The sequence below is a fragment of the Chaetodon trifascialis genome, chromosome 2 (genome assembly GCF_039877785.1).
Source record: "Chaetodon trifascialis isolate fChaTrf1 chromosome 2, fChaTrf1.hap1, whole genome shotgun sequence".
NCBI classification, from domain to species: Eukaryota; Metazoa; Chordata; class Actinopteri; order Chaetodontiformes; family Chaetodontidae; genus Chaetodon; species Chaetodon trifascialis.
The window spans coordinates 19,150,490-19,161,613 of NC_092057.1; the positions used below are offsets into that span (position 1 = coordinate 19,150,490).

Below are 11,124 nucleotides of genomic sequence, written 5' to 3' on the forward strand. Positions count from 1 at the left end.
CCCACCATCAAGTCTGTGTACATTTACATGCGCATACTCAATTATCCATGAATGCACCTGTGTACAGGCATGCACACAGGTCATGTAAAACAGAAAAAGGGGTGTCAACGTGTGTTTTATCACACACTGAAATACAATTTACTTAACAAAAATACGTTGAAGTGCCTCAGCTAGTTCCCTGTCATGCTCTTTGTGTGTTGTTCATATTGGCACAGTGGCATCTGCAGAGTGCAGTCAGTCTGACCTCAGGCCCTGCAGGGCCGTGTTTTGTCCACACAGCTAGAAGCCATGTCAGCACAACTCAGTGGCACAACAGCGAGGGATTTGTCGCATATGCACTGAAACCGTTCATCACAAGAGGCATGTTGATTTATCGATGTTGACAAGTGTAAGACTGAGTTTCAGTCAGAACGTGGCATTATGACTCAGTGAATGTTTTTTTTGTGGGAATAAACAAAGTACATCAATTTAAAACACCACTGTCTGAACTGCATGTTTCTACATACGCTGACATGCATCCACTCGCCGTCACCCGACACTTCGAGGATAATAAAACTTGTCATGTTGGTGATATAATGCTGTTCAGTGAAATAATACTCTCGCACAGCGCACATTGCAGTAGAATACAATAAAAGCTTATTCATAAAAGAACAATGATGAGTTTAAACCGGCATGAAGTGATTTTTGATTGCTAGAGGGAGCTTTAATATAAAGTTCCACATATCGAGTTCTTCTGGGTGATGTGTTGGCACATAGTTGCCCAACACCTCACTGGACTCCTGTTTCTCACTGTAAGGCCAGCATTGGCCTGCCTTTTGTGCTTGCTCCATAAAATCCTGTGCAAACTGTCTCAATCCCTTTGGTTTATTCCATGTTTGACTCTCTTTCGTTTGTGCAGTGCTACAGTATGCATTCACTGTTTTCCGCCGTGGGTTTGGAGAGCTTTCTTCACCTGAACTTTGATTTCCTGGCTGTTTATGTAAATGAGCTGGAAGAAGAATGCCAGGATGATAGAGGATAGTAGAGCATCTTTTGTGATTCCAGTAAAGTTTCCGTCAGCTTGCAGAATTGTCACTTGGATGGTGAATAAGAACGTGAAAGGTTAGAGTAGCTGTGGTCTTGGCCCTGTCCACTGTGGTCTCCTCTGAGATGTATTTGCCTAATCCCTGCCCTCAGCCAGCTGACCTTTTGATTTCCACCACCATGCAGAGAGAGCAGCAAGGGTGTCTCAGTGTGTGGGGGTGAATGCATATGACTGGGGAGACTGAATGTAGACTGTGTGTGTGACAGAGACGGAGAGGGCGGTGGAAAAGGCCGCCCTGGGTGTCACAGAGGGCCGGCAGCTTGGCAACACTCCACACGTCACAGTGCCCACAGGGGCTGTGAACAGACAGACGGAGAGAAATATGGAGGGAATTAAACACGCTCAGGAGTTGGTGTGTGCGCATATGTATGTGTGTGTGTGTATGCCTTTTACGCAAGAATTACTCAGTCACAAAGAATCACCACTTTTTGTGCACTTTGTGGGACCCTATCCGTTTGTTGTAAGCACAACATACGTGTTACCAAAGAATAAACAAACAAGAAATGTCATGAATGTATAAGGTCACCTTTTTCTGGCATTTTCTCGGTAAGCCTGTAGACTTTGCAGACTCTTCCCATGAGTGGAAAGTATTCTGAATGTATTTTGAATGCACAGTTTCCTCTTGAGGTTAAACAGTCGGTAAACGTGGAATGGATGTACCATGTGTGCACAGTGTTGTATAGTATGTGCGGCTCTTGTATTATCTACTAAATACCAAATACAATGTAGCCTCCATTATGGCTATTATGTATTATGTAAGGGAAAATCACACTATTATTATATTTTAAAGTACAGTTAAGGCTAAATGGAAACAGGGGTGCAATTACCATAATATACACTTGATATATGATGTCCACTCCAGTGGACAATTATCATATGTATTTTCAATAAAGGGAAAAAAAATGCAAACATAAATTATATTACAAGAATATTTTCTTTACTGCCTGTCATCATAAATAGTCAAGTTGCTTCCTCTTCATTGTCTGTTATGTTGAGAACAAAAGGATTAAATGAGAAAAAGGATTAAACAGATCATCCTGAGGTACCTCACCGCCATGCTGGCTTCATATTTGTTTTACAGTTCATCAGAAAGGCAGTAGAAATATACTGCAGACACGACTCGAGGGACTCCATCCCCTGGTGGTTTGAATGTAGTGAAGAATCTCAGAATGGTTAAAAATGGCTTCTGGGTGTTCGTTCACGATAGTAGACATTTCTGTGTGTGGTCTATACATCTGTCCTGTTGGCTCCACAGATTGCCTGTCTGACCCTGCAGCTGTCCTGCTATTGTCATGCTCTATTAACACACAAGGACATGCATGCGCATACACACACACTCCCTATGCAACCCATACATTAGCCCTGATGTCCTGGGAATATTCAGCCTAAAATAAACTTTTTTGATTTTAGTTGAATGAGGCTCTTTAATAATCTTTAATAATGTTTGCTTTTGTGACTGTTTAGAGCTAAAACTATGTGACAAGTGTTATTTGTTTCTCTAACTGTGTGTGCGTGTGTGTGTGTGTGTGTGTGTGTGTGTGTGTGTGTGTGTGTGTTTCGGTTCGGTTCAGGGCAAAGTGGCCTGGGGAAGTCTACTCTAATGAACACCTTGTTCAAATCCAAGGTGAGCCGTAAGTCAGTGCAGCCCAACCCAGAGGAGAGGATCCCCAAGACCATCGAGATCAAGTCCATCAGTCACGGTTGGCCAGTGTTCATGTTTGGTAGCCTGCAGCAGAAATATTTACACTATAATTATTGACATGTGTTTCCTGCTGCTCTGTCATACTACTGATTTGTTGCTTGTTCGTCGTGTCCAAAAGAAATACTGAACAGCTATCTTTGTCTAGATGTTGAGGAGAAAGGAGTGAGAATGAAGCTGACAGTAATTGACACTCCGGGTTTTGGGGATCAGATCAACAATGAAAACTGGTGAGTTGAGGTTCCTTTGTCCTCAGTAGATATGTTTTCATGAATGGGCTGTATGTGCATCTGTGAGCATTTCATTTTTAAAAATGCTCTTGCTACTGAATTTCATATTAAGAATTATTATTTCTTGTCTTTAAAAGCATGTCTTATGTAACTGAGAGGGAAGCTGCATCCGACAATATAACTGATATGTTAGAACTATTATCAGGGCAAAAGGACAAAATGCTTATTTTGTCGAACATGACTGGGCAACTCACATTCTTTTAGAATACACGGTAGAAAATTGCAGATCACAGCTCTGCATGAAACCACAGTACCACATTATCCATCACTATAATTCTTCCGTTGCTGCCATGGTTTGGATTAACTGAGAGTTTTGGGCTGTGGGCTAAAACGAAGTCAGTTTCTCCTTACTGAGCACTGTTTCCTTTGTCAGCTGGCAGCCCATTATGAAGTTCATCAATGACCAGTATGAAGCCTACCTGCAGGAGGAAATTAACATCAACAGGAAGAAGAGGATCCCAGACTCGAGGGTGCACTGCTGCATATACTTCATACCTCCCACAGGCCACTGGTAAGAACACATACACTATTATACGCACTCTCTTGTGACTAAGTGCCCCACTTTTTGTTCTTTATTCCACCAGTTTCTCTCACAGCTGCAGAGATGAATCAAGCCTTGTGGGAATCTCCCCTGACCCATTGTCTGTCCACGGCTCTTTAACTACATCCTTCTCCAACTTTTCTTTTTCATCTCCCCACATGTGGAACTCATTTTGTCCTCAGAGAGACATGAAGTATCACTTGAAGAGTCAGATTTCACAAAGAAATTGGACTCTACAGTTCTCATAGCTGAGGGAAGTTGAGAGACTGGGAAACAATTGTCAGGAGGAGTGGGTCTTATCTATATTAAATATGCTAACCTTAAACCTGAACATATGGATTAATCACTGGGCCTGAAAAGAGGGCTGGATTTGATTGTTTATTAAATGGCTTCCCTATTAATGTAGATTCAAGTGGTTCACAGCTTTCACATTTGTGCAACATGTCAGTGGTCAGAGACAAAATTGTTTTGATGAGCCTGTGTGCCAGCAAAACACATACATTTGGCGCCAGAGCAGAAAAAGATTGTCCCGTGGCTGTAATTTGGCTCAAGATTTGTCTGATTAACTTAATTCAAGAAAGGCCTTAGAGAAAGAAAACCAGTTATGACCAGTCTCCTTTTAAACAACCAGGTGGTGGCTGTTTGCTGCACTTAAAGGGACCAACACAAACCTCACTTCTCCTGCCGTTTGGCCAGTGAAAAGGGTCTTTTTCTCCAGGTCGTAATTTGCTTCAGTTTAAGAGTGATGCTGGTGTGTCCTCATGTGCACTGAGGGTTGAGGAATGCACAGCCACAGATGCACAACTCAAGGCTCAACGCACACGCAGGAATCTTCACAGGAGTATTGCACACATGCAGATAAATGCACAGAAAACAACCACACACACCAGCTGTACACACACACTCTAACCATCTGACCGCGTATCTGTGTGACAGCTCCAATTCACTGCTGCTTCATGTTTCTGTGCACCACTAACTCAATAGTTGTCCACTTACACACTCTCTCTATGACTGAGGGGATGACATGTGTGCGTCTGCGTGTCCCGCTGTTCGACAGACCCCCTCATCATCTGCTCTCGTCGCCACAGCTGCTCCTTCAGAGAGTGTGTGCGTTTGTGTGTATCCCTGTTCATGTAAAGCAGCGCGGGCACTGAGCTCAAGTGGGCAGCGGGCATGCTAACACTTGTATGACAGCACTTATGTGGATGCTCTGACTGTGTTTGTGTATCATCTTGCTGACAGCTGCTCAGTTCAGCCTGATCAACAACACCCAAACCCTCTCTTTGTGTTGCTTCTATCTCTCAGCTCCTGTATCCTCAAACATTGTCTCTAATCGGGCTATTTTCAAAGAGTCATTTCCCGCACACACACACACACACACACACACACACACACACACACACACACACACACACACACACACACACACTTACATCAATGAAAAAAATGAAATTACACACTCATTTTGAAAGCAAAGATGCAAACATCTGGCAGGAAGTGGTGTCTTCCTTTGAGCCAACAAGAGAGTTGTAGGCAGATGAACAAAGGGTGCATCTGTTGGGGCAACTGTTGTGACTTGGCATACGGGTGGTGTATGTTAAAAGACACATTTTCACGTATGCGTGTGTGCATGTGTTTAGATGTGGACAAAGCACACAGTAGTTATTTTTCAATCCAGTTTCAACATTAAATAAACAACACTTAAATTTGCGTTGGACAAGTTTTGTTGTCCTCCCACAGATTTTAGCCTGGTTCATGGAACAAATCTAAAATTGTACTCTATTATTCTCTTTTTGCTTATTTTCCCTGTTTCACTTCACGCAGAAACAGCAGTTGAAGTTTTAAATTAGGGCCTGTTACCAATTACGCAGACACAGTGCCAAAAGCCTCTGGACGCCTCTGCCATGTGACCACAGTCCAAGAATGACAGGCAGGAAAATGATGACCAGTCTTCCCTTGTAGCTCTCTTAGGCCTCTATGGTTGGAGATATGCTGTTTTTTTAATGTCTTTTTGTCTGAACTGTTTTAACCAGCAGTTTGTATTTATTGAGCTCTAATGTACTTTGCACATCAGCAATTTGCTTTTAAGTTGCGTCTGAGGTTTCAGATAGATGAACGGCACTCAGCGAAGCAGAACACAGCCTTGGCATCAGCAGCCATTTCCGATAATGGCAGAGGCAGCCACGCTACTTTCCCTCTGGGCACTCTTGTTGTTGCCTCATTTGACACATCTTCCTGACAAAAAGAAGGCTGCACTTTGACTTTCATCAACTCTGAACTGGTTTCTGATCTGTTGCAGAAAAGAAGGAAGGAAGAGAGCGTTATCTGCGCTGTGGTTGGCTGTGTTCTCGCACTTCTCATTTGACTACAGAGCTCGCTCTCCATTTATATAAGCAAGGCTGCTTTTTTTTCTCCAACCATATAAAAAGGAGAATTTGTGCATGCAAGCAGTTTAAGTGGACATGTGTGCATGCGTGCATACATACATATTTACTATCCATAAAGCACATGTTCATGTGTGAAGATACATGTGTCCACACGAATGTGTGCTCACTCATGTGTATGACACAGCTCACATGCCAATTTACACAAGTTCTTGCATCTGTACATAGTTACATAGTTTATGTATGCAGTTATAATTTATATTCAATATTAACATGGACAGATCATCAACTCTGCATGCATATGTCACATGCCAGTTGTCCCTTCTTCATGAAAAATGCATGAAAATGCAGTGCTCTCTGTCTCTGGTTGAACGCATCGCTTACTGTATCATCTCGCTTTACCTTTGCGCAGCTGTGTTTCTCCTTTCCTCTCTCTTGCTCTGTGTAACATGTTCCCCTGTGTTTCATCCTATGTTCATGGCGATGTGCTTGTCAGTCAGCGTGGAGGACCTGCCAGGCCTCTCCTCCAGCTGCCCCTGGGTCTTTGAACCAGGCTGGCCTGACTTGGTTGTGGCTAATTGGAGGGCAGAGCAGACAGCATGAGGGGTGTCTGTCTGGAGGAGCAACTGCAGGCATCACTGAGACAGAAAAAAAACAAAAACATGGAGAGCTGAGAGAAATAGGAAACATACAAGAACAGAACTGCAGTGATTTAAGGACAGCGCTAATCAATGCTTTGAAAAACACTGATATAATAAGAAAATGTGGAGAATATGCTGTTGTCCAGATTTACTTTGAGTTAAATGAAAGCAGAATATTAAGGACAGATGGGAGAGAGCAAAAAAGAGCTTCAGTAGACTGACTGGTTAATGCATTAACCCTCACAATGGATGCACACCCTCTCCTGCAGTTCACTGAAATCACACCAAGGAGACTAACAGTGACTGGTTCCTGTGACTATAGGAAAGAAACAGCAGTGTATGTTAATGCCGTGTGCAGTGTCACCATGAGAAACCAGACTGAATGTAATGGAAAAGACCATGAATGCCCTCTAGTGGTTAATCCATTTCATTACATTAATATCCTAAGAACTCACATGCTTCAGCTCTCTGTAGTAGGAGCTTTGTGCCAAAAATATCCTACGGTTGAAAAAAGGAAAAACTCCAAGCTGGACTTCCTCTAGCATCTCGCAGTTCTGCTACTGAGAAATAAAATGAGATAAAGTTTACATCCTGCTGCTTTTGTGAGCAAAGTGAGTTGAAATGTTTTCCATTTTTTGACGTTGCCTGGCTCCCTCTGCAGACTTATTTAGAGTGCATCTAAACAGCTGGCACCTATAATTCTATTCATACATTTTCTTGAAGTTCTCGTCTCTTTCTTCTTCCAGTCTGAGGCCTCTGGATGTGGAGTTCATGAGGCGTCTCAGTAAGGTGGTCAATATCGTGCCCGTCATCGCCAAGGCCGACACACTCACCCTGGAGGAGAGGGACTACTTCAAACAGACGGTGAGAGGAGTGTGTGTCAGTGTGCGTTTGTGGATGTGCGTGGTTGTTCAGATGGCAGTGGTGGTTTTACACGTCATGAAAATATCTTGTGCGTGAGCTGTTTTTCGCTTGTAACATTATTATGTATACATTTTCCTCCCATCACACCTGCAAAAATCTGCAGCAGGTCTTTAAAGGAAGCTTAAAATAAATGGATGAGTGCATCAGTAGGTCAAGCAGTCGGCGGATTCCTCCCACAAACACACGTGTATGCATATTCACAACCACAGGTCGGTAACATATGAAGAGCTGCCAGGCACCACAAACAAAAGCCATATGGGCAAACCCACGTTGAAGCCTACCCATCCACGGAAATACCGTATCATCTCTATAACTGCATCACTTCGAAAGTCATGCTCAGTCCAGACGGAAACATTTATGAACTATTTATTTGAAGCACTTATTTACTGAGCGGCGTTCCACAAATTTTAAGTCTGGCTCTTTTTTGGATGGGGAACCTCTGCCCATTTGCCAGCCGAGCAGGCAGGCCCTTCATTACCATGAATTACTGGGTGATCACTCAAGTCAGCCAACTTCAGAGAGATCTCCACGGTGTGGTGCATGCACAAGACGTGACCTCTCTGAAACATGACCAGAATTAAAGCAGCTGGAAAGAAGCATTTCAGTTAACAATGAATATTCACTCCTTTCTGTAAATAATTTCCCTGTTTTTGGTACTTTGGTGAAAGTTAAAGCTCACTTGACGGTTTGGTCAAGCACTGCTTGTTTTTTAGCCACGCTAGCAGTCAGTCGATCCAGCGCTTATGTCCAGACTAAAGACTAAAATGTCTCAACAACTACTGGCATGATGTGCACAAAATTTGTATAGACATTCGTGGCTCCCAGGCAATGTCTCCTATTGACTGTTGTGATCCACTGGCTTTTCCGCTAGTACCACCACAAGGTCCTTATTGGTTGTTGGTGAAATGTCTCAACAGCGGTTAAACATATTGCCTTTAACTTTGGTGCAGATATTCATGAGGCCTAAAAGATGAATCGTAATGATCGCCTGACTTTTCATCTTTGGTCCCGTGCTTTGGTTTATGACTTATGAATAGCTGCAAAAATAAGGCATTCCCACAGACTGGATTGTGTTATTGGTGTTAATTAACAATGCTAGCATGCTAGCACATATCAAACTAAATGGTGAACACAGTAAACATTATGGACTGCGTCCTTATTTGTTAACTCTTTATGTTGTCACAACAATCTTGTTAGCATGTTGACATTAGCATTTAGCTCAAAGCCCTGCTGGGCTTATGCATCACAGAGCAGCTAGCATGGCTGCTGACTCTTGGTCTTGTTTTAATGTGTCTTCAAATGTACAATTTTATCTGCTACAATAAACAAAATTACAAGGCCAAGGTCAGTAAACATATACGCACTAAACATTAGGAGGTAGGCAGTCTTTCAAATAAAATGCAGATTTTAGGCTAAGCTGTCAGTTGTTGTTCCTCCAGTGGGGGGCGCCAGAGATCACGGGGGTCCGCACAATTTTGTCTATGTTGAGGATGTGAGGTTACCAAAATTATATTTGTGCACATTAAATTTCTAAAATCCCAATAACACACCCAACTGGATAAGAACAAAAACCTACAATTGCTGTTTATTTTTGCAAAAAAAATTTTTATAATGAATCACTTTGTTCTTTTAGTGCATGTATGCCGGTAGGAGTTGGGGTTGGGGGACCTGGCTTGTCTTAGACACAGTCAAGGTGGGCTTCAAGGAAAAAGGTTGGGAACCACTGGTCTAATTCATAGCTAACTAACATAAAATGAGACTCCCTCGGGTGATAATCACCCACGCTAACATCAGAGCCATCACCTCCTTATCATGGCTTTCCCTGCTACACCAGACTCGTGCTTCACCTGGCTTGAGTCTTAAACGTTGTCCCGTGCAGCCCCTCCTCGGTGTGTTTCTGTTGGATAATTCTTAATCCACAGGAGGCAGACAACCACCTGCCTTCCTCCATCATTTCCTTTATCTCTCCATCCTTTTTCCAAGACTGCAGACTTCCCTAACAGCTTTATTCATTTTAGAGAAGCACGATGGGTGTCTTGGCTACCGTTTTCCCCCTGATGCCTGTAACACCGTCCAATAAGAACAAAGCAGGGATTGGACCAGGCCCTGGCACAGAATGGAAGCTGCAGGGCTTGTAGCTGGATTGTTTTGGTTGGCTGCACATGCTCTGCATGACCCTGAAGATTATTGACTAAAAGCCTCTCGTGCCAAATATTTTTTTTTTTTCAGCTTTTTCCCTGCAGCAACTTGACACGCAAACAGAATGAGAGGGGTTTTTCTATTAAACGTTCAGCTTCAGTGTGTCCAGCTGTGAGTGTCTGTTCGTATTACTCTAACCAACAGTTGATGTGGCTTTTTGTAGAATTTCACTCAGTTTGCATCCTATAATGTGAGCCTGAGAAAGCTTCCAAGGATAAACAATGAGATGTTTGATCAAGGACCAAGTGGAAATTGTCAGAGTAGTAATTGTGGGAGTGAACAGTCACTCATTAAAAGGACATTTCTCCCAGAAGCTTGTCTGTTTTTCTGCGTCTGCGTGCTTGATTTTCAGTCATTATAAAGACACAGGGAATGAGGGTGGCCATTTTATAAGCCATACCTCTGTCTAGATGGTTTTTTTTTTCCTAAGAGCGGTTAACCTTCATGTTAACTCCTCCGTGTCGAGGATATTAGGAAACATTTAGTGTCAACACCAGCCAGTATAATGTAACCAAGTGTTTATTTAAGTCCTCTCATGGATCAGAGCAGCTTCTATTCAAGTCTGCAGGCCAATCTTAAATACCTACATGTAAACGGGATTCAGGCCAAGTATCAAATGTGTTTGCGAGTTATGGTGGCTGATTGACTCGGATGTTGGCTGTGGGTTCAGGGCCAGGATGGTGAGATGATGGATGAAAGGTCTGGGCCTGATTAATCGTTTTTGTTTGCCAGTCAGACCCTTTTTCCCACTGTCTGTTTCAGCTCTCATTACAGAAACCTTTGACTGTGTTTAATGATGTTTAAATTTTCAGCAATTGTGAGAAAAGTCTCTCTGAAATTTGATTACCAAGACTTAAGAGACTGCCTTAGAGTGGTCAATTATCCGTTACTGAACTGAATAAGTTGGTCAATTACAATGTGTATACTATATAAGATAACTGTGTGTGCTGTTACCATATATCTTAGGCTTATTTGATGTCTTTGATTGTCATTGTGTGTCATTGTGCTCGGCTTTGTGCAGATTAGGGAGGAGCTGCGAGCCAATGGAATCGATGTTTACCCTCAGAAAGAGTTCGATGAGGATGCAGAGGACAGGATGATCAATGACAAAATCAGGGTAAGCTCACAGTGCCGGGTTCAGTTTTTTCTGCACTTGACGCAACAATCACAAATGTGCTTTTTGCAGGTTTAAATTTCAAGCCTTTGTTAGATGCCAGTTCTTATTTTTGTCTCTGTTTTGTTTTGGAAATATTACAAGCCATGATCATCAATTACAGCATCTTGTCCCTACAAAGATAAGCATGACCTGAAAACAAATCGCTGGTTAACAGTTCAGTGACTTCAGTGTGCATTTATACGTGT

The 11,124-nt window shown here is 42.6% G+C and overlaps 1 protein-coding gene across 5 annotated transcripts in view; it reads left to right on the plus strand.

Moving 5' to 3' along the window:
- Positions 1–11,124, plus strand: part of septin9b (septin 9b) — a 74,495-nt gene that overhangs the window by 57,953 nt on the left and 5,418 nt on the right. For all 5 annotated transcript variants that reach the window (XM_070976288.1, XM_070976279.1, XM_070976271.1 and 2 more), the window contains 5 exons: positions 2,656–2,784; positions 2,932–3,013; positions 3,447–3,584; positions 7,386–7,503; positions 10,784–10,879. In XM_070976288.1, the coding sequence (XP_070832389.1) occupies positions 2,656–2,784; positions 2,932–3,013; positions 3,447–3,584; positions 7,386–7,503; positions 10,784–10,879 (563 nt within the window). The remainder of the gene's footprint in view (positions 1–2,655; positions 2,785–2,931; positions 3,014–3,446; positions 3,585–7,385; positions 7,504–10,783; positions 10,880–11,124) is intronic.